The following is a 24,347-nucleotide window of genomic DNA, read 5'->3' on the forward strand; positions in this document are numbered from 1 at the left end:
ACCGCTTATAACGAAATTTTTCGCCGTCTTGCTGACTTCGCTATAACGAGGGATTACTGTATCTTTATTCTACATGTTTCCTCTTAGTTTTACGGAATAGCAAGCTCAGTTTAAGCCAATCTTTGCAGCGCGTTATTTGTTTTCATCAGTAAACATGCAATAACAAGAAGTTTGTGTTAGCCCCTCGCCCCCTACTTGTTGCTTATCCCTGCTCCATTTATATGTCCCATTTGAACTTCAGCCTTCGTAATATCGCTCAAAAACAGTCACTTTCAAAAGCAATCATGACTTTTCTATACTCGTCGTGCTAGTCGCACTTTTCTTATGGAGTTCATGAACAAATTTTTACTTTTTTTACGGTGAGGTGCCCACAATAATTTGAAGATATGACTCAACAACGAAGCACCTTATTTCTATACCCGTTTTTTTTTTTTTATTCACTCGCATACGACGTATACACGCAAAAATTTCTTGGCGGCGTGCATCTGACACATGAGTTTCTTGAGGACAGATTGGACTTACAATAACTCTAAGCGGCCGCTTTTGTTGGCTATGGACGCGTTTCCGTGAAGTCCAGTCCCCGCGAAATTTGTGAACGTGTGCAATGAAGCGTCGCTGTGCCACACCTAGTAAAAAGCCAATCAATTAGGCACGACAGTCACGCTCTGAAAAATCAATACCTGCAGTGTAAATCAACTTAGATTCGTGTAAATGACACCCAAATAATGACGTGTTTTAAGCAGAATTTCACTGATGTACGCAACCAACTTTTCCATTTTGCGAATGCGCTCTTATTGGAACATCCGTGCGCTCAACGGTTCGCACCAGCCCCTGCAGGCCGTGTCGCTCATGCTATTGGTATACCGATTGTCTCATCTTATAGTGTGATTTAGTTATTCTAGAAACCCACCACAGTGGCTGTTGTGCTAGCGCTGAGTCCAAGGATTGAGCCCGAGGACGCGGGCTCGATTGCAGGCCGCGGCAGCCGCTTTTTGTGTGTGTGTGTGTGTGTGTGTGTGTGTGTGTGTGTGTGTGTGTGTGTGTGTGTGTGTGTGTGTGTGTGTGGAGGCGAGAAGCGGAAATGCCCGTGTGTTCGGGATTTCGGTGCACGTTAATTAGATCCCCAGGTAGTCAAAATTAATCCGGAGCCCTCTACTACGGTGCGCCTCATCGCCTGTGTAGCGTCGGCGCATGAAACCTCATAATCAGTCAAATCAGATATTTTAGGGCGATTTTAACACATCATTAAACTTAAAGAGCAAAACACAGCTGCTGAGCACCGATAAAGCCGCTCAGCTTTCACCCTCAACTGTGCGTTGTCACGTATGGCCAACTATCGGGCTGTTTTCGTGAGTCTTTTACAAATGCCACTCGGGTGCGTTTTTGTCCATGTGCATGCCGCATATATCCAGGAAACTGACCAAATGCACAGCGCCTGCTAATTAACCCAACGCGCGCGTGAAACGGACGGCGCAGCATTTCGACGTCATGAGGCACGAATGAGAACTTGGGTTTCATTGCCGTGTGTTATCTTGCAATCATTATTTGCTGAATAAATAAACAAACTGGAATTTCAACAAGAAAATAGCTTTAAATGCCATCGTCAAATGGTATCTACTCCGACTTGGCTTCATTTACGTTCCATAGCCGCTCACTTCACCATGACATCATACCGAAATTTAACGCGGCCTCTTTACAATGGAGATGTGTTCTTTTGGGAAACGTGCACCATATGGAAAGACAAAGTGATCGGGTATACGCCGTGTTTTTCATTCGACGTGTTGGCCCTATCTTTAAGAAGTTCGCGCACATTTCTTTCATAACTGCCTGAAAACAGCATCCAGAAATGACTTCCCAACTTTCCTTTCCTATTGTTAAAACATTGCGCGCCTTCCTTTGGTAGTAAACGGTTGCATTATAAAAAGGTAATCGTGCATCGACAAGGAAAATTTCCAGTTCCATTTTGCTAAGTTTTCACAAGCGACTCGCACTGTTAACTTTCTCTCTTAAAGGAGTACTGACACCAAATTTTTGCTTCATGTTTTTATTCGTTAGGTGTAATAGGTGTAATATTTGGTTAATGTTGCCGTGAATGGGTATTCTAGCGATTGCGCGATTACAATGGCGACCTTCGGAAGCCTATTTATGGCCCCTTTAAAGCATGCATGGCCGGGTTGTTTTATGTTGCCGCCTGTATATCCTTAAACAAAAATAATCTAGATAGAAGGCTCAAACATTGCCTTGTTGCTGGATCCTCATAATTGCTCGAAAAAATTAATTTACTGGAGAAATTTTATATGCAAGCTATATAAATTTCTGTGCATCATATGGGTGTGCGAGCCGTATACATGTCGCCAGCTAATTACAATCGTGTGCTTTCCCTTCATATATACATTGCCGCAGTAATTACGGTTGATTTATGAAATAGATTCAAGCCCAAAGTTCATGTACTTTAAATTGCCCCCTTCTTGTGACATTTAGTCACTGTTATAGCCCCTCTGATCAGCGAACGTTCCAACTAGTCCACAACTTGCACCTTTGTTTGAAATAGACAACATGAAGTGGGCTGTTTTATATTTCAACTTCCCCATAGACATTTCACCTACCTCGAGCGCCAAAGTCAGAGCACCATGATATTGTAACATATATGAAACAATAAAAAAAAACAAAGACCTAACCCTGGTGTGACACCCATTTTCCAGGAGATACTGCCTGTACGAAAGCTCATTGGCCTATTTCAAGGATCTTTTCTCATTATACAAACGAACCTTCCAAGTAACCTGAAAATTTTTGCTCTTGTTCCCTTCCAATAGCATTGCACACACTATCTTCAGATTTTTCCTGGTGTAATTTTTATTCGTAAGAGGTTCCAATGCATCGAACACTTGTCGCGTTCTGCTTGGCGCGAAACGAAATACAGCAGGGCGCCAGGCGTTCTCGGAACCCCGCCTTTTTCCGAGACTTCAGCTGGGAATCAGGCACGCTGTCTCGCGCATTCCTTTCTTCCTGCATGCCTTATTTTTTGTTTTCGTCGACGCTCCGTCCCGTCCCGTCCCTTCTGTGTGTCGCGAAGGAAGTTTCAGCAGCCGAGCGCGAGTTGGGGATTGCGGTAAAAAAAAAAAAGACAGAAAGAAAACGCTTTCGTCCTTGGCCAGCGTCCTACCCTCCTCTCACACGCGCACACGTGCGCGCCCCTCGCAGAGGGGTCCTCCCCTCATGCTCCTTTGCGACTGGCAGCCGGCGGTGGGTTGGGAAGAGTAGACGAAACGCGCGCGCTTTTTTCAGAAAGGAGCAGCCATAGTGACAATCAAACGGAATGGAGAAGGAACCATGTCATACGAAATATTGTTGTGTGGCCGCATGTTACGGCGAATATTTGCGGGCCGGAAAGTTCATAGCAACCGACCAGTGAAGGTAAGCGCTCGATTTTCTGAGCTCGCCTCGTTCTTTCGAATGCAGTTTACTTCGTAAAAGAGCGGGAACAGGATTGCCCTCCCGTTTCTAACTTCTAAGCATATCCTTGCTTTTGTGAATGCGTACGGTTGTAAAAGGGGAACACGTATTCACTTAAATTTTATGGAAAGAGTATAATGAGAAATCAGGTGGGCGCTCAGTAGTAGATTTTTTGTTATGATGCTGAAATCGAGTGTATATATGTTCTGCAAGAACCTTGATATGTACGATTGGCTTTTAATTTACTTCTCGCCGCAGCTGCTCACGAACGCGAAAAATACAACTAATAAATATAACTTTGTTATGTTTAATTTCACGCGAGTTTCGGCGGCATGCTGTAACGGAACACAATTTAGCGTTGCAGTTAAGCCATATGTTATGAGCTGCTTATGCGAACCATCTTACGATGTAAAACAACGCCTGACGTCTTTGTAGTATTCACATATTTTCCATGGTCTACGTCGGATGCTTATAACTATAAAGAAAATAAATGACAAATAAAAATAAATAAATAAAATGATCAAAAATAAATAAAAATAAGAAAATAAAACAGCTCGAGCCAGTTTTTAGCACATTTTTCGAGAGCAAAAGGTAAAATTAGGCAACCAAGAAAATACACGGTTGTAATTTCATCTAGTTGTACATGTAATGTTTCCCTTCTTTACATTTGCCTGTTTACTAATTTTTGTTCGTTGCGTTTTTATGTTTATGGCCATTGAGGTAATTATCGTCCTCTTTCAATGATTACCGACGTACCACGTCGTCATCAGTTGGTCGGCTTCTCTTGTTAATTGAAAATTATCTGGAAAGTGTCTGATCGAAGTCTTTTCACTTAATTACTCAATGGCCTGGAAAGAAAGCTGTAAGGTATTTTATATAATTCAGTATTTTGTCCTTTTCTGTTTTCCAGGGATGCTTGAGAAACCAACTCAAGCGATGTGCGTCATAAAGTTGGCACGGGCATTAGAAAAAGTTAAACAAGCAAGACAAAGTGAAAAGTGAAGAGGCCTGTTTTGCTATAATATTCCTTCCTAAAGGTAAGGTTTTCTCTATTAGCTAAAATTTGCTTCACTTCAGTTTTCTGAACCACTTCTATACACTCTGTTTTGTTTCAGAAATACCTTATGATTTACCAGCACCACAACATTGACACACGAATAAGCTCATCTGGCAGCAAGCGTCATCCAAACTGCAGGTGAGCTTCTGAGCACCCTGTGTGTTAGAGCAATGCCATTTTGTTTGTTTTCCAGGAATGGCAGTCAAACCTCATTTGAAGTGCCAGTACAAGAAAATTGATGAGGCCATATTGTATGCCAAAAGTCCTAGTGTTCTGAGAGGTGAGACATTGTCTATGCTGTAACAACTTTGCAACTTCTCCTAAACTACAGCTTTTTTTCATTTCGCAGAAGCGTGGCAGTAACAACCCCATGTTACTGGGTTCATGGCCGTCAAGTATGTCATCAAACTGACTTGTCAAGGCAGAAGAACAAGCAAGCCCATGAGGAGAAAAACGAAGACAACGGCTGAAACAGCGTACTTGCGAAATTCAATTGCTTTAACACAATACGTATTCGGATCGATTGTTAATGGTAAAATAAAACGAACATGTTCTTTCATCTTAAAGAGTGTCAGTGTTGTTATTTACGCTAGCTGGCATGTTCCTTGCTTTAAAATTCCGCCATTTCTTAGTTTGTTATTTTGCCGGACTGCCTTAATTGTGTGTGTTGGTCAGTGTACCCTAGCAAAAATTCTGATACAAATTCTAATACACGTATATGCTTATTGCCACTAATAGGCCTATCAGTCTGTATTAGTCTTTTAGGTCTATCAGTTTGTATCAGCCTATTAGTCCTATCAGTCTGTATTAGTCTATTAGGTCTATTAGCCTGTATTAGTCTATTAGGTCTATCAGTCTGTATTAGTCTGGTAGGTCTATCAGACTGTATTAGTCTGATAGGTCTACCAGAGTCTATTAGTCTATTAGGTCTATCAGTCTGTATTAGTCTGGTAGGTCTATCAGACTGTATTCGTCTGATAGGTCTACCAGAGTGTACTAGTTCTATCAGAACCAGTGCAAGTTCGAACAAAGAAATGAAACATGGCAACACATTTTATTATCAGGGTACACAGGCAAATTACTCTGGCTGACAGAAATCTGGCTGAATAATTTAATGTTACATCAGTTCGTAACCTGATTAAGAACGAATGAATAAATTGCAATGCGAATCCACAAAATAGCTGCAGCATGCAATCAGAAAAGCTCGTCAAACCTGTACGGTCCAGCCGTAGGTACATATCGAGCGCATTAATGGCCGATTGAACACCATTCCCATTTCGATGCAACTTCAAAACGGCATTCACCTTCCGCAAAACGCGATTCGAATGGAGTCTCTTCTTCGTGAGGCATTGCGTTTAGAATGAACAAAGGAGTCCGAAGCGGCGAGGTGACGGGTCAAAGATGGGTCGGGCGGCGGCCCGGATCACATTTGTCAATGTTCGGCGGGCGCTAGACACATCGCCAACACTTCTGGATGACGTGATGCACACGCTTTCTTCGATGTCAGGCGTTCGATGTCAGCATAGCAGACAGAGCAAAGATGTCCGGAGCCGCGAGGTGACGGGTCCATGATGGATCGCGCTGCGGCCTGGTTCATACTTGCCAAAGTTAAACGGGCGTTAGACACATCTCCAACACTTCTAGATGACGCGATGCACACGCGTCTGATGTGAAATAACGCTAGAAGCCGCTTCCTTCTAACCGTCTTCTTCCCGAACGTACACACACGCCAGCCGCACTTTGATACCGTCGCCATCTTGGCTACCCAACGAAGACCAGTCACCATTGGCATGGCTTGGCTTGACTTCGTAGCAGTTTTTTCGGCTTAGTTAGATTTCTTGCTGCTCTTCTTGCAGCCTCGCAGGTACGGTCAGGTTAAAGTCCCATCATCTGCTTTAAAGGGACAGACAACCGATTTTTGTCGAGTATATATTCTCTATCCCAAATGAAAGGGCATCACTTAAAGCACCTTGACGAGAAACGGTTTTGCTGATAACGCCCTAGAACTTTTTCAATCGAATTTTTTGATCTACGAGCCGTATGTGTCCCTCCCAAAAATAATGCTGGTAACCATGACATAGAGTAGCTCAGCAACATACTTTTGTCTATATGCGAAATAAAAAACGATATTTAAAAACTTGTTCCCAGCTAAAAAGTTTGAATCGCAGGCTTTCCTGTTCCTTTATGTGTTTTTTTAATGCAACGGTCTATTTTGCTCGAATGCGCCATCTGTTGGGATAGACGATAGGTAGAATCTGGCTTCACGTTGTGGAGGCGGGAAGTTAGATTCTCCCCGGGCGCGACGTTTCTTTTTTTTTTTTAAGCTGCCGTTGGCGTATTTGGAAACTGAAATCAAATATTTTGGCAGAACAAACGCCTCTGACTCAGGCAGAATTGTCAAAGCTCCTTCGCTGGGTCTGTTTACTGAACGCTGTCGTTGATTCTGGGCATGGAGGCTCAGTTAGCCACACTGAGAGGCATGCTGAGAGGCACCCAGCGACGGCGGGCGGCGTGTCTTTAAAAATTTCAGAATAATGTTTAGAAATACATACGCAATTTAACCTCGTACGAATACTTATGTTAAAAGGTTTTCAATACGTAAATAAACGTTTCAGCAGTTACAGTAGCTGCTAGGTTTGCAGGTCACGTGACAGGGACACATATTGTAGTGTCAAGTTTCGACACTACGAACCGCCACCCTTCCGATTTCAGGAAGTTTGCTGCCAAATTAAAATTATTTCCGCCAGTTTGTTTAGAAATTGCTTGTGGTTATCGGGCTATATAAAACGCTGGCTTTCGTATGAGCTAGAGAACATACACGCGACAAAAATCGGTTGTCTGTCCCTTTAAACGCCGATCAAGGGCCTTTAGGTCAGGTTAGCGTCACTAAATAAAGGCGTAGCTTATTTAGTTACGCTAGGTCAGGTAAGGTGGCTTATCGCTGGCGCAGCACTCCCAGCTCCCATCATTAAGTAGCGCATTTTTTAGGAGCGAAAATGAAAAAAAAAGTTGACCTATTTTGCATAAGAATTTGGTTGGAGATTTACGGAGATTTGTTAGTGAACAAAACGCTTCATAATAATATACCAAATAAACATTATTGCTCAAGGGCGATCATTTCAACCTTTTATGGCTTTTGATTTTCCAGAAAAAATAAAAATTCAGGAAATCGCACTTTGCGGGTCCATTTGTATTAGTTTTTATTAAAACCAATACGTCTCTATTAGTTCGTATTAGACTCAGGTCTATCAGATCTATTAGTATTTGTAAACTAATACAAACTAATAGGTGTATTTGTATTAGACTAATACAACTTGTATATGAAACTTATAAAACTGATACAAGTTTGTATAAGACTAATACATGTCTTATACACCTAATACAAAAATGCATAAGACTAATACAAGTTTCTATCAGAATTTTTGCTAGGGTAGGGATCAAATGTATAAACATGCAGTCTAAAATGCCAGTTTATACCTTTCAGGAGTTTATGAGGACGACGTTTGAAGTGCTCGCTTATCATGCAGTCAACAATCGTCTGTCTAGGAAAAAGTTAACTTATAATATTTTCATCTAGTTATTGTTGCATGTATATTAGATACATGTAACTGTAAGTTACCTGTACATTGCTGCAATATCATCGCTTCGTAAGAGAAACATTGCTTGAACGTCATATCAACAGTGCGCGGATGCGGCCCTCGTGGGGAAAAAACGTATCTGTAAAGTCGCGGTAACGTTGTAGGAAGCATCGCTTGAACATGATAGCGACGTTTTCTAAATGTTACCCGCACGTTGGAAAAATATAGCTGGCAAGTTACCGCAAAATTGTAGGAATGTTATTGCAACTTCATAAAAACATTGCTTGAACGTTGGAGCAACATTCTTTGTATGCTAACTTCATGTTAAAAGTGTGGATCTAAAGTTGCTGCAAGATTGTAGCAATGTTATCACAACGTCCGAATGGTACAGGGATATGCTTAAATGTGGTATGCACGTTGCGAAAATGTAGCTGAAAAGTTGCTGCAATGTCATCAGAAAACATCTCATAACGTTGTTCAAATGTGTCCCGCACGTGGCTGGAAGGTTGCTCCAAGAGTGTAGCAACGTTGACGAACGTCAGAAACAACGTTATCCAAACATTAAAACAACACCCTTAAAACGTTGCCCCCATGTTGGAGCAATGCTAAAATCATGTTGACGCAATGTTTCTGGGAAACATTGCACTAACGTTAAAAAAAGCGGACATTAGCCACGTTTTGGCAACGTTAAGGGGAAACGTTGTGGAAATGTTCGGGCAACATTCTGTGCTACTAGGGACATTCAACTCCGTTACAGCCACGAAAGATAAAAACAAACGCAAGAATTACTATAGCCAAATTTTGACATTTTTCCACACTACAGTGACGTAATATTGTCAGGAACGACGTAACGTTGGCCAACCCTAAACCATATACGGTTGACTTCCATAAAACATAGCCAATATTGCACGTTGGCATTCAGTGATACGATTGAAGAGGTATACAATCGCAGTCATATGTTTCTTGGCGGTGATTTAGCTAGGTCGGCGGCTGCAGCGGCCGCCAACCGCGCCAGCAATTAAGATTCTGTGTATCCATACAGAAATCGCCACTGCTTCTTGTCTTCATTAATAGCTCGATAATTTGTTTGAAATTTCCGATAAAATTGGTGTCGTTGGTAGCAGGACAAAATGACCCTAACTTGTATTTTGTCTTCACCTCGAAAGTCAAACCTAAATTTTCCGGTAACGTTCTGGGCTAAACTTCTTGCCGAATGTACGACCGCACGTTCGAAACGGGACAAATGTTTGTGGCGCTAAAGAACACGCAGACGATTGTCTTGCGTCTACGCGGCCGACTCGCTCGAGATCTCGAGATGCGCGCGCTCGGACGGAAAGCTGTGGAAGGTGAGTGCAGTCGCATATCGAATGCGCTGTGGTCATTTCAAGGCAAAGCTTTATTTGCCGCTCTTGCGGTCTTTGGAGGGGCTGTTGGGGCTGCAGTTCATCGTGAAGTATTTCACGTGGAGCCCCTGCACGCGAAGAAGCACCCGTTTTCATTTCGATGTCGCGCGCTTTCACTTGATAGACTTTTATGGTTGCATCAGTAACGAATAAGCGTGAAGAATTAGGAACTTTTTTTACTCATAAAAATATTAGCTTTCAAGTTGCTGCTAGTTATTTCAAAAATACAATCGATTAGGGCTGGCTCCGATTGCCCCCTCCCCCATGATCTCCCCTCCCCTCCGCTGGTGAAGTTGTGATGGAGGCTACCACGGCTGCGGCGGCAAAATATGCAAAATTAGAGTGATGTGCAGTCACCTAAGCGTGAAACATTATTGCTAGCATTACGACGCGGCCAGAATTCGACGTGTAATTGTAAGCAGTGCCGTGGACACCAGCTCTTTGCCCACACGGCTCGAAGTTTTCATCTGTGTGTGTTCCCGCGGATGTCCTGGAACGGCGTGTGTTTTGCTTCCATGTTACGGTTGGTTGTAAAAGGCGTTCGGGAGGCGCTTGTGCCCATGCATCGTCGAAGGTGAAGTCACGGCCCCACAGCAGCGCGTTGAAAGTGTGATTCGTCGGTGCTCGTTTGCGATTCTGTAGCTCTGTGGGCGACCGCGCGGCTCGCACTGCGAATCGATGTCTTCTGCGGCGGTAGGCACCGTGATCGTCGAGGACACCGACGCATCTACACCGGACATGAAGATACTGCGGGCGAACCTGTACACTGCTGAAGACGCGGAGGAATGGTTCAAGAAGTACGGCGACGAGTCGTGCACGTCGTGGATCGTCAATTTCGTTAACAGCATGTGCACTAGGTTTGTAAGGGCCTGATCGTAAATTCGCGCGGACACACACGCATATCTTGACTGGTGATGGTAAGCAGGGCTGCCGAGTCCAGTGGAAGTAGCCAGCGTACTACATATGGCTCAATTACAAACATTGAAAACGCCGACTGGTCTTGTGTGCACCAAAAAACTCAGTGGATAGGAGCAGGTTTAGGAGGCGATTGCAAAATTAATGCTGTCCCGAGAGAACAGTTACTGGAGTATAGATGTGTGCCAGGTGCCTGCGATTCTATCACTTGTGTAGAAGAAAGCTGCGGGGGTTTTGTGCGCAATGATTTTTGGGGCAAGGTGCGGGCATGGAAGGAAGGTGGTGGTGCTGGAGCGGCTTTGGCCAGACTTCCACATCATTCTCTTGCATACACTATTTTGCCCTGACAGGATGGGGTTGTGGTACTTGTCTGAGATTAGGTTGTGACGTCATGTGGACTACCATTCTGAACGAAGAGCCGCGGAATTTAAATGTGTAGTGGGATTGTGATGCTGCCTCTATCGCTACTCCTTAACTTCAGTGAGAGGCTAGAATAAATGTTCAGTTCTGTTGAATAGTAGTACCGTAATCAAACTGCTTACCCAGCTTTTTGGAGTAAGGGCCAGCTGCCATTTGTCACACACTTTTCATTGCTTTTACCAGGTTTACCGAAAGGTTTTGCAGGCAGAATGAACACTGGTCTAGCGAGACACACTTGCAGTGGTCATTAAACCATGAAAACACATTAAAGAGATATAACTGGTTAAATTTGATGCTTGGGCGAGTTGGTGTTCCATAATCTTGAATTCACAACGCAATCAAGAAATGAGGACGATAGGGAGCACGACACACAGGGGCTGACTAACAACTGAAGTTTATTGCTGTGTCGTCTGGCATATAGATACAGCAGAAATCAAGGCAACAAAGAAATCGACACATAACATGTGAAAATAAAACAATTCCGCCACGGCATCACTACCACCATGTGCTTACAAACCGTAGACTAGATAGTTGATTTCTTCTGATGATGGCGCGACAGAAGGGACACTTACACACTTTTCTTCTCTTTTTGCTATCTTATGAGCCTCAATAATCTCCCTCGTCAGTTTATGCTTATTTCTGCACAATATTGCGGTACTACTGAAGATAGGCTCGCACCCAGCTCGTGCTCCCTATCGTCCTCGTTTCTTGCTTGCGCTGTGAATTCAAGATTACATTAAAGAGGCCATGCAGACAAAGTATAAGTTTGTTCTATTCGAAAGATTTCGTGTTTTTTAGTGCCCCGAGCGCTTGATCGGCAGCAAACGATGCCGCATTCACTGAGGTATTAATCAATTTAGGTTAAAGTTTTTCTTCTGCCGCCAAATCGCGTGTTTTCGTGACATCTGCCCAAAAGTCACTAACGAACTTCAAACGAACTAACTTCCAGTACGCCATTAGGCGCTGCAGCCTGCTCACCGTCAGTCCTCCCAGACAGCGCTTCCACACTCAGCCACGAACCGTTGCCCGCTTTCACTTTGTTTTTGACTATATTTGCACCTGGCTTGCTTTTGTTACTGTAGAAAGTAGTCGTTTCGTGAAACTTGGGGTATGCGCGACAAACGGGGCCACGTAAGACATCGCTTATGCCAGTCGACCAGTGCGGTGTATGACAAGTACAAAGCGGAGGACTGCTGTGGGGCAGCTAAAACAAGTGTAGTGCGCCCAATACCAACGGCAGTGCATATCGGTATTGGTATTTTCGTAACTTTCATTGTTTACCCCAACATTCTTACTGCCGTAAAATGAATAGGCATTACATTTAAGCGCAAACACCTCTTTCGGCAAGCTTATAAGCCCTGCCTAATTTGCTTTTGCTGGCCTCAGCCAATCGCAGAGCTGGCTGGTATGACATCGTAGGTTCTGTTGCGGGAAATGAGCTAGTGGGTCGCATGGCCATTCCCTTTTTTCCAAATTATATGGCTTATTTGAGAGAAGTGTGCGTTAAAAGTGGTGTCACCATGATGCTAACGAGGTGATCTTTCGAATGAACCAAACTTGCGTTTTGTCTGCGTGGCCCCTTTTAACCTCAAAAGCAATGTACATCTTGATATTTTGCCTTTCTTTGCGCAAGAAAAACTCCAATATCCTGCGGGGATTGGTGACTATTTTTTGTGCCTGTAAAAACTACTGGGAGATAACAGTGCTACCAATACACTCAATTTCAGCTTAGTTGGTGCACTCTCTAATGGATCTCCACTCCACTTATTCCGGTCCTGTGCTAACTGCGACCAATTTATCCCCGCAAACTCCATGATCTCATCTGCCCATCTCACTTTCTGCCACCCCCTGCCATGCTTGCCTTCTCTAGGGATACACTCTGTTATCCTTAGTGACCAACGGTTAACTTGCCTTTTCATTACATGCCCTGCCCACGCCCTTCTTAATTTCTACTAATATGTCCTTAATGTGCGTTTGTTCCCTGACCCACTCCGCTCTCTTCTTCTCCCTTAAAGGAGCACTGACACCAATTTTTTGGCAGTAATATTATTGTACAGTTCGCTTCCTTCACTCAACAGAATACCCTGGGTGAAATATGAGCGGCCTGCGACGCGAAGAACATAGTTTAATTGGATCTCATTTATCGCGCCGACGGAGCAGCGCGCGGAGCGGCACTCAGCAAATAGACATCAGCATGACATCACTCCAGGAGAGCCAAAAGAAGTGACACGGCAGCGCTCGTCAAAAGCTCGTGACGTCACTTCACGCGTGCGGCCCCACGAGCGGCGAGCGGGCGCAACACCCTCTCAAGCGGGCGCCGGGGACGTCCGCACAAAGCGGTGAGGTCAGGCAGGGAGTCTGTCATATGCGCCGTTCGGGATGAAAGCGCGGGAATTTGAAACAAACGATTTTCAGGCCGTTCAGTGTAATTAACTATTGCGCGCTGAAGTATTTGAAGTGCTATTTGAGGTTCGCCAGGCCATTAAGCATCGATAAAAGCAATAAAAGTGTTACATAAAATTTTCGTGTCAGTGCTCCTTTAAAGTTACACCTATCATCTTAAAAGATTCTGGAATCTTGGAAGACGTAAATCCAAAAGAAAGGTGACGTGAAGAACTTGAAAAATTACAGGCTGATCAGATTTTTTAGATAAGTGAGTGGCTTTTCTTGAGCCTCTGCCACTGTCTGCGTGGATTTTTTTAAAGGTGGACTTGAAAGAACGCGAGGAGAGGGTGGCAGCAAGAATTCATTCTGTGGCCATGCATTGAAATTCCGATTGCGGTGGCTACGCGGTTTCTTTTGTCGCGACAGATGCCGCTAGCTTAACCCTGGCCAAGTGCTCGTTGCGTTATCGTTGATACTCCGTGGCAGGATGGGATGCCAGCAGTGCAACGGGTGATACAGTAAACGCTCGTTAATTTGGACTTGAAGGGGAGCGTGAAATTGTTCGAATTAAGTGGAGTTCGAATTAACGGGCGGCCACTAGAATGAATGGGCATAGCGCCACACTGTGTGGGCAGAACACAAAAAAGCCACCTCTGGACTCGTTATAGCCAATCAGGCGTTACTACACCGTTTTCGCAGGTGATTTCGTAAGTAATGTTAGTGGAACTCAAACAGCGAAATGAAATTAAGGGGGGGACACTGGTCTTGAGGACATTTTTGTTATTTTTTAACCTATGTGCTTGAGATTTACACATTGAGTGTATTTCAACATCCTGAGCACAAATATGCAGTCAGTTTTCGTCTATGGGGTGTAAGTTTCGAGTTGTGCAACCTGTTATGTCACTCAGTTTCGGGCAATTTTTTCATTATGTACCTATGAAATACTCAAATAGCTTTTATCCCTTTGTGCTCTAGAAGGACCAGGGAGTGCAACATACCACTGCAGTAATTTTAGCATGGTATCTGCAAATGCTGTAAAATTTGTAAATGTCAGGTCATCAATTTACAGTGTTTTTGTAAAACTAACTGCATAAAGTTTCGTGCCACCAAAAAGAAATTCTGTACTGTTGTGAAGCTTTCGAATGCAGCAAAAATGATGTAAATTGAACCAGTACATCCCAAGATATTGTACCCAACAGCTGACCATGTGGGAAAAAAATTGGTTCTGAGAAAACAGGGCACGAAGTTTGCAAACATAGGCAAAAAATGGTCATTTAGGTGACGTCAAAGGGCGACAGCTTTGTGAATACTTATGATACAGCTATGATATTTTGCAGGCACATTCTGTGGGACCTGTAGACTGCAAATAAAGTTAATACAGAAAATTGATTTTTTAGCAAATTTTCGGTCCTCAAGACCAGTGTCCCCCCTTAATTAATCAAGCCAGTGATACAGCACAGAAACAGGCACCGTCATGCATTCATGTGAGAAGCGAGCCATAATGTGGAAAGAATGACGCTTTTGTGCTCGAAAATGCATTTATATTTACATGGCAGAGTCGAGGCAATCAAAATTGGAAGTAATCGGCCGATTACTTTTACTTTTGGGCCGACTTCTGGGTCGTCTTCTTCTTGGAAGAGCGGTGGAAGCCAGGGGAATCCCAGTTCGAATTAACCGTTGTGGATACCGACGCATTTGAATTATTGGAAGTTTTCCCCCATTGAAAATATACAAAGCTGTGCGAGGGCGTCATTTGAATTAATGTAAGTTCTAATTAATTGAGTTCGAATTAATGAGCTTTTACTGTATCATTCTCGACAATGTCAGTGCAATGCCACAGCATGGGCTGGCTGCTGGAGCCACTAGTTACCTAATAACACCACCACCACAAGGAGCTTGGATGGAGCAAGTAATTGGACGTTCGTGATGCATTGAGACCAACTCTAGTTACGGGGATCCACCCAAACCCCTCCGCGTCCGCTATCTTCCAGGATGGTGTACCACAAGGTGTGGGACTGCCACCTGAGCCACCGGAACAAGACCAGGAAGGGGCTGCAGCCGTCCTGCCCCGCACGACTGGACATCAAGGTCAAGATGGTGACCTTTGCGTCGCGGAGGAACGACCGCTTCTTGCGCCAGGACCCCCCCCTGCCGGCCGTCATCCGGCTCATTCGGGAGCACAACCACCCCGTCGGGTGTCCGGACGCGCCCCGGTCCTTGCGTCCCACCGCGGAGGCCCGCGCCCGCTTTGAGGGCTACTTTGAGTCGGGCATGACTCCAGCCCAGGTGAGGTGGATACGCGTTTGTCTGACGGGTGGGATGGCGGTGATGGCGACGGTAGTAGACAGATAATAATAATAATAATAATACTTTTATTACACGGAACAGGAAAACTGTACGAAGTCACAGGCCTGCCAAAGCCACAGTAGGCTTGAAGGGCACCGCCTGGCTGGCAGCGGAAATCCATGCACATAGCCGAACATAAGAGTAACAGAATAGGCTATTCAAGATGATACAATATAAACCTGAGTTCGAATACAAAACATTGTGAACTGTAAAACCATTACAGGCTACACTCTTCCACAGAGTGACGGGAAACTGAGCAAACAAGCCAACAGAGGTGGGCATCAGCAGCAAGCAGAGTTGGGCAACTTCACAGCAAAATGCACGAAGGTGATTTTCAAGCTTACAATGACTGCTCACTTCAAGTACACTGGGTGGCAATTTATTGAAGGACGACGGAACATAGTAGCGCCGCATTACTCTACCATACCTTGTAAGACACCGTGGTACCCGATACAGATCTCTTGGTCTAAGGCTACCCGTAAGAATGTATTTTTCTTTGTAGTCACTCGTCCCAAAATGTTTTAACACTATTGTTTTCATTAACAGCATAGTAAAATGGGGCAATTGTAACTCTGTGAAAATATTTGCACTTCCGGGGAGGTATAGATTATAGGCTACATTTTTTAGCAGGGAGCTTAGAATAGAATTCAGCCTCTGTTGCCATTGAGCTGCGCAGTGACCGTACACTGTAATGCCGTAACGAAGAACACTGTAGCCCAGCGCATACAAAACAATCTTCCGCGCTGATAACGGCATAAAGTAACGCAAGTTGTACATAATACATGAAAGCACGCGCAGCTTTTTACAGACGTATGCTAGATGAGAGTTCCATGTCAGGTCATTGTCAAAAATTACTCCGAGATATTTTACAGATGAAACATACTTCACCGGTTTGCACGTATAAGTAGAACATGAAGACGTATGCAAAATTAAGGGGTCATTAAGCACTACATTTTTTAACGGATTGTGGAAGCACACAAGCTGCGTTTTAATAGTATTAACCGTAATTAAATTAGTAGCGAACCAGTCCATTGCATGAGTTGCTGCAGTCTGCAACGATGCGATGGCCTGATGAACGTGTGAAGCGTAGGAAACTATCAAAGTGTCATCAGCGTATTGAAATAATGGAGTGGAAACTGCATTACAAAGATCATTAACAAAAATATTAAAGAGCAGGGGGCTTAGTATCGAACCTTGAGGTACTCCAGATTTGATCGGTGAAAAGCTGCTACGAGACTCTCCTAGGGAGACACATTGACGCCGGCCATGCAAGAAATTTTGAAGCAACTGCAAGAATGGTCCTCTAAATCCAAGCAAGGAAAGTTTACGTAACAGAAGACTGTGGGGTACACTGTCAAAAGCTTTTTTTATATCTAAAAACAGAGCACAGGCAACTTGGTTATGCTCGAAAGGTATATATTTAACCAGTCGGAAACGTTTTCGAGCAGAGTTTGAGTGCCTCTTCCTTGAACAAACCCATATTGGTGAGGTGAAATAACATTGTGAGTGTGTAAAAAGTCTGTCATACAGTCGAATCCCGCTACAATGAAACTGACGGGACGTGCAAAAAATTTCGTTGAAGCGAAAATTCGTTGAAGCGAAATCTGCCCCAACACAGCACGGAAGGGCAATAAAAATAGCACGGTATATTTCCCAATCATTGGCAGCATAATACAATGTTTAGAAAAAAGAGTGACGCGCAGTAACGTCGTATTTAGTCAGATAACAAACATACCAATTGTTATCTGTTTTTCTTTGACCAGCACCTGAAGAGCTGGTAAAAAAAAACAGATAACGGTGTGGGCGCACTGTGTGGGCGCACCGCGCATGTTTTCGGTGAAACTAAGTGTCCTGAATGGATAAAAAGTTACAGATAGCTGGCGCTATGCTTATTTTATTGTAAAATAATTGTTCACACCCAGCCCAAATCATCAAAAATTTCGTTGAAGCGAAAGCAAGCAAGACAAATCGTTCGTAGTGGTGAGGACTTCATTGCATTGACTTCTATGGCTAGCTGACGGGGACTTGGAAATATTTCGTTGAAGCGGAAATTTCGTTGAAGCAGACTTCGTTGTAGCGGGATTAGACTGTAATTCGAAACAGGTATTTTTCGAGTACCTTGGCGAGGCAAGATAGAATATAGATATCGGCCTATAGTTTTCTATTTTGCTACGATCCCCACCTTTGTGAAGAGGAGTAACTATCGCTGCTTGCATACCAGTTGGTATGTTGCACGTAGCAATAATGTTGTTCAAAAGTGACAGCAGCACATTTTTTATGACGTCGAAATTCCGGCACAGTTCCTAAATCAAAATTTTATCTATGCCTGGGCGTTTGTTAGGGTGGATGCTAGCTAAAAGTGACTGAAGCTCTTGTTCTGTGATGAAAGGCAGATAAGCAGATTGCAACAAACTGTTTGATAGCGTGCAGCTCTGCGCATCTGGCCTTGCAACAGCAGAAACTCGGGAAAAAAAGTTGTTGAAATCGTCAGCTATGCTTTGAGCGTTACCCGGAAAAGCAGCTAGAATAGAGGCAACGTTATTGCCACGTTTTTCTGTCCCTTTATTAAAGGGACAGAAAATTAACCTAATTATTTAATATTAGGTTATTAAGGGGGCAGACTGGTCTTAGAGCTATTTTTTTATTTACCAACCAATTTTAATTAAACTGCACTGCATTATAGAGTTTTTTGTGCTGATTTCACGTCTGCCATTCGATTTTTTGTAAGTTGATTATATTTTGAGTTAATTAATGATTAATTGCCATTATTTTGGGTCGCAGTTACAAAATAACCACTCCATACAGAATGGCAATTACCACGTGGCTAGGCAGACAAATGACTAAAGAATACAACATAGGAAGAACTTTTTTGATTAAGCTATTTTTGGTTGTTTCACAACACAGTGAACTTTGCCGCTGTGCCAGAAATGGATCGCAGGTGGTGCCACTTGAACACAATAATTATTTTCCAAAGCCTCCATTTGAAAAATTTGTTTCCAACATTGTATTCTCCACACATTTCGGTATCAGAAGCAAAAAGAGTTGTAGTTGTACCTGCTCTGGGTGCCGAGATATCGGAGGACGAAATGCTAGCTTTGCATTGCAAGAAAAGGGCCGTTTCACCATCGAATTCTGCGCTAACTGAGCTGTAGAGTGCACTTTAAAATGCTATTATAATATAATAACAACAAAATATGGTGCCTTTTGATGAGGAAATTTACAGACTGATAGAAAAATGGCCGTGGAGGCTGAAAATGCCATTTTCCCGAAAACGTTTTTTTTTTGCAGTTTTTCGGCCCCAAAGACCCAACTGCCCCCTTAAAGACGGTAGTCTTTCTTGGGCTGCTTAAACGCAGAAATTTTCGTCTGTCTGTCTTTCTGTGACTCGATTCAGTCACCCGGCCAAAGGGAAACACAAGCTGCGCAATACTCTTATTTACCCACAGCCAGATCCGAACGTCCAAGTGCAATGGCAATGTTCATACTTGTCAACATTGTTGAACAAGAACAAGACATTACGCAAACATAAGGCAGAAAATCAATACCTAAGTGATATTTGCAGTTTTCTTTTATTAAAAAAATTAATGGGTGCTTGGTTTTTACGATACCAAATGAAGTACTACATCAACTGCAGAAAGCCGTCGCCTGCTGTTGCCTGCACTCCTGGCGGAATTTAAGAAATTATACGGCAACAGCAACGATAGGTTCCACTAGATAGTTTCCACGTTCTGCTTGGAACGCTCGCGGAGTAGGGCCACGCGGTTCTACAAACGTTGAAGTAGGGTGCCTCGATTCCCGCGCGTCTCTGCCGTACGGCAGCGCCGACATTGAGGCACCCGACGTGGAGGAGTGGAACGCGGTAAATTTAAATTGACTTGAGCGAACTCAAGCATGTTATCTTGGGAGGAACGAGGCAGGAGAGGAACAGCATGAGAGGTGAGCGGGAAAAAGAATGGAGGCATTTACTTGGCAGCGCCTCCAGTCAACTATCGTCTTTTGTCAACATTTGCATCAAAAAGAGCTGATACGAGGCCATTGTTTCCCACGGAGGAAAGAAAAGCTAAGTTAGGAGAAGCATTGACGTCGTGCTTCGTAAAGCTGCTGTGCCATTTTCGGAAGTCTTCCTTGTTTGCTTGTATTTTGCGCACATGCGCCACTTTCGCTCGCCCCACTACTGTCTGCTGAGCACGAGGTCGCGGGTCCGATTCCCGACCATGGCGGCCGCTTTTCTGATGGAGGCGAAAAGCAAGAACGCCCGTGTGTACGAGATTTCGGCGCACGTTAAAGATGGCCAGGTGGTTGAAATTAATCTGGAGCCCTCCACTACGGCGCGCGTTATCGCCTGCAGTGCGTCGGCGCGTTAAACCCTACCATCAATCAATCAATCAACCCACTACTGTCTGCTTCTCCGCGTACCGACCATTGGTTACTGGCTGGGCCGAGCAGTGATGTAGCACCTTGGTGGGTCGGCTGTCGTGGCTGTTGCTAGTGACCGCCTGTGAGCATGAAAAAACTATGCGACTTCCTCCACGCTTCTTCCAATGCGCCGGTAGCCTCCGGGGCCTCAGAGTTCTAAGTTTCCTTTCCTCCATGGGTTGTACCCCTGTCGCACGGCAAATATAATGACATTTAGAGTGAATGACATTAGCTGTGAATGCCATAAGTTTGGCTCTACATGATAGTACTGAATGACAGTAACGCTAATGGCATTTGGTGATTGAATGAATTCAGGGAACACATTTGCAGCAGCTTCTGAACTAAATGAGCATAGCCTCGATAGTAATGGTCTGTAAGTAAACAAGGAAGTTTTGCAATAAACTGTGGGGTGCTGTGCTTAAAACATGTATCAGTAAAACTATATTTTCCCCTGTGTCGTGTTTTTTATAATAATAAAAAAAAGGAACATCACCTTTGCAAAGCTCCACCATGTCTGCCGCTACTGAGATACACATTTGTTGCTTGCTTGTTTCAGTTTGTGATGTGAGTGTCTAAAAAGGAGCTAAACTTAAAAAGGAGGAACCCAAAAAGGAGCTAAACATTTTTCATTGGAAAAGTTATTTCATTAAGTTCGTGAAGATTAAAAGGTGTATTAACATTAGAGCCTTGCAATTGTGCAAGTTTCCTAATAGCCACTGTTATCATTACCAAGTGGAATTTATTTTGCCCTGTAGACCAGCATGGCCAGATTGCATATCATTTGCAGCTAATGTCATTCACTTTAAATGACGTGAGGTTTGCCGTGTGACAGGGGTATTAATGGGACTTCTTGACTTGCACAGGGGACCATGGATGGCGTTTTACTTGTTAGACTATGAAGGAAACAAACTTTGGTGGAAGGCATCACAGCCAGAATAAAAGGGAAGGTGTGGGCTTGGGCTGGACATATATTAGAAGCAGGGGAGAACAATGAACTCTATGGAAGGATGAAATGGAAAAAAATTTGGGGCAAAGAATAAACTAAAGCATCGCTAAATAGGAACAGCTGAAGGAATTCAGAGCAGCCTTGTCCTGGATTACAACAATGATTAAGAGAGTTATAAACGTATTCTAGTTATCTTACTCCTGTATGAGTTTTTTCCAAAAAGTTAAATGCATTTTTTTTTCTCAAAGAAAACGGTGTTTGAAAGTTTTGTTTTGCTTGCACATTTGTCCTTGTGGATTTGGTGACATTGCGTGTTTCGACACACATGCAATTAAAAATTGAACAATTTGTCGGCAAGTTTAACTAACTATGCATGAACTAACAAAAAAGCAGTGGTGAACGCAAAACGCGGGAAATTTTTTAAACAACTGCGTCCGAGCATTATTACAATTCGCTGCAGGGTATTTTAGGTGGCCACGAATGGTGTTTAATGTTTTCTTCTTTCTTACCCATGCAAGAAAGTAGGGGTTTAGACTACCACCGAATATAAAAGTAAAGATTGTTTTGGTTCACACAATGCAGCTGCAATAATTAGTTCTATAGAGCGTCCTTCAGTGCCCCTTCAACAGTCTATTTGTTTTAGTAACTTCAGTGACTGGCCTTGTTGGTATTCCATTGTGTACAGTTCAGCGCAAAAATTGACAGGGACTAGAAAAGACACGACCCAAGAGACAACAACACAATACAGGGACTAGAAAAGACACAACAAAAAGGGCACGACCTAAGACAGGGACAAGGAAAGAGTCAACATGCTCTTGTGTTGTGCCTTTCCTAGTCTCTGTCTATTTTTGTGCTGAACTGTACGTAATAGTCTAGTTGTTGTTCTTTTGCTTGCATTGTAATTGCTATTTGGTTCGCTTTGTACGAGGCTGGGTTTTAGTGTCGTTATGTTAGAACGTTGGCTTCGTTATCTGAGGAGGCTAGAGTTTTCTGCGTTGCTTACAGGGAGGTACTCTGTTAGTGGCTCCAGCAGTGGCAGTGCTGACACCACCCCAACCCCTTCTAGGCCATCCACCACAACAAGACCCTGCTGGCGGCGGAGTCCGGTGGCCAGAGTCCCGCCGTGCACGGAGGGTCCAACCCCAGAGACTCCGCGGTGTACACGTGGCACAGGCAGTGGCGGAGAGCCAAGTACGGGCTGCGGGAAAACCCTCTGCCCAAGCTGCAGGAAAGGGCGGGTTCCTTCGCGGCATCCGGTAAGCAGAGAACACGCCTGTCCCGACTCTCCTTCCTACAGTTAAACCTGGATATAACGAAGCTGACAAAAAATCGCAATTCTTCATTACATGCAGGTTTTCTTTGCATGCAGGTTTCGAGTTTAGGCTCGCGTGAATAAACTAGGAACGAAACCAAAATGCCAGACATCAGTGACGGTGAACTCGCCTTTCAAGAATCTATTTAACAGTGACAGACTGTGCGATTTCTGTCTGCTGCTCTCCCACGAGCTTAGTCACTGCACGACACTCCAAATGAGCGAGGTCCTTTACCCCCGTATTCACAGACGCAACTTAAGTATCACTTTCGCTTTTGGCGCTTTCAAGTGTCTTAGCGTGTTTGAAGGACCAAACTTAGGCTGAAAGGACACCTCTTTGTGAACTTGATGCTCTTTTCCGAACTCACAATTGGTGAGAGTTGTACTGGCTGGGATACTGTACTGGGTGGCCACGTTCTTTCTCGCCGGCGGAGGCAGCATTTAAAATTGGGAACTTGTCTTGGAAAGACAAAAACTTTTCATTTTCTGCCAGCAGAAATTATCGCCGATGAACTAACAGCACAGATAGCAGTCGTGCACGTGGAAACGCACGGCAGTTCGGGGTGAGGGTGAAATTCGCTAAATTAGTATGTTTCTCCAGCCGATTTTTTTTGGTAAATGTGCAAAAAAAAAAAGCATAGTGAGTTCGCTACATCAAGGTTTTACCGTCGCAATGCCTTCGTTGCATAGAGGTCGCGAACACATGGGTTTCAATGGGGCTGGATATGGGGAATTGAAAAACTTTGTTAAATCCAGGAGTTCGTTATAGAGAGGTTTGTTACCTCCAGGGTTTACTGTATTCAGTTTGATTTGAAACAAAGCTTTTCTGGCCCCAGAAGCGTAACCATTTTCTTGGCTTGGTTTTTCCGAAAGAAAAGGCCCCACACGCTCAAATAGTACGTTGGAATGTCTGAAGGCATGCCAAGTGTGGAGTCTCTAGAAGGTCAACGAAACAGTGTACCTCATGGGATGTCACTTTCGCATTGGTTTGCAGATACTTTTGCGTCATGTTGGCATCTTTAGCTACCAAGACGTAATGCATTCCGTTGCGGCATGCATAATGTGGTGTCATCTGCTCGGCTCGCAAGTTGGTTGGGTGTCAGGTTATGATGGCTCGTAACTTGTTATGGGATGGCCATCGGCCTCTTGCTGTAGAAAACACGCCGTGAGATCCGCATGATCGTATTTTTAACGTTGAAGCTGTCCAGCAAATCGGTTAAGTTTGGTGTCCGCAGTTAAAAATACCAAGAAAATGTCGAGCGCGCGAGTGCGTGCCTTGCAGTGACCGGCCAGCAATAAAAAAAAAATTAAGAAAGAAACAAGAAAATGCCAAGTGCTCGTGTGTGCGTGCCTTGCGAGGATCACCCAGCATAACCGGCGGACGTTTGTCAAGACAAGCTACCCGCTTAGGGGGATTGGCCGAAAAAAGAGTGGCAAAAGCAAAAAACAAAAGCCCTCTAGTGTTTCCTGTAATCGTGGCAGCACTTGCTTGGAACGAGAAAGACTTCAAAGAAGCTCACACTTATATCAGCAATGATGGAATAAAGGTCATTGCGGCAGCAATGAAGAAGCAACTCGACTGCAATCGTGGACCTAAACCATCGTGATGGTTGTGAAGGTTGCATACAGTTTCACTACCTTGAAGTCATGTGCTAGTGGGCACTTCCTTCATTTTTTTTAACTTGAAATGTTTGTGGGCTACTCCTCCAACTTTCGTGTGCCGTGTGTGCTGTTAACCGGCTGCCTTAAATTTTTCGCCGGCGTACAGGGGACCGACTAAAGTAATGCTCAATAACCTCAATAACGTCAGGTAGGTGGCGAGGCAGTGGAAGTGGTAAGCAAATATATCTATGTAGGCCAAGCAGGGACCCCGGATCTCAACCATGAGGCGGAGATAATCAGAAGGATAAGAACGGGGTGGAGTGTATTCGGCAGGCATTCTCATGTAATTAATGGCAGCCTACCATTGTCCCGGAGGAGGAAAGTGTACAACAGCTGCATCTTACCGGTACTCACCTACGGGGCAGAAACTTGGAGGCTCACTAAGAGGGCTCAACTTAAACTGAGGACGACTCAGCGAGCAATGGAACGGAAGATGATAGGCGTAACATTAAGG

General features: G+C 44.1%; 1 protein-coding gene and 1 long non-coding RNA gene across 4 annotated transcripts in view; both read left to right on the forward strand.

Moving 5' to 3' along the window:
• Nucleotides 1–3,256: 3,256 nt before the first annotated feature.
• LOC144175897 (uncharacterized) lies at nt 3,257–5,046 on the forward strand. Of its 2 annotated transcripts, XR_013323711.1 has the most exons (4): nt 3,257–3,414; nt 4,364–4,490; nt 4,569–4,648; nt 4,704–5,046. It is a non-coding gene; the product is annotated as an uncharacterized LOC144175897 (long non-coding RNA). The 2 variants fall into 2 exon arrangements; XR_013323710.1 differs by having other exon boundaries at nt 4,569–5,043.
• A 4,700-nt stretch (nt 5,047–9,746) lies between these two features.
• Nucleotides 9,747–24,347, forward strand: part of LOC144175898 (uncharacterized) — a 41,079-nt gene continuing 26,478 nt past the window's right edge. For both annotated transcript variants that reach the window (XM_077704962.1, XM_077704961.1), the window contains exons 1-3: nt 9,747–10,348; nt 15,203–15,497; nt 21,986–22,175. In XM_077704962.1, coding sequence (XP_077561088.1) covers nt 10,170–10,348; nt 15,203–15,497; nt 21,986–22,175 — 664 coding nt within the window. In that variant the 5' untranslated portion in view covers nt 9,747–10,169. The remainder of the gene's footprint in view (nt 10,349–15,202; nt 15,498–21,985; nt 22,176–24,347) is intronic.

The sequence above is a fragment of the Haemaphysalis longicornis genome, unplaced genomic scaffold (genome assembly GCF_048455015.1).
Source record: "Haemaphysalis longicornis isolate Haplotype H1 unplaced genomic scaffold, Haemaphysalis longicornis Haplotype H1 scaffold_3, whole genome shotgun sequence".
NCBI lineage: Eukaryota > Metazoa > Arthropoda > Arachnida > Ixodida > Ixodidae > Haemaphysalis > Haemaphysalis longicornis.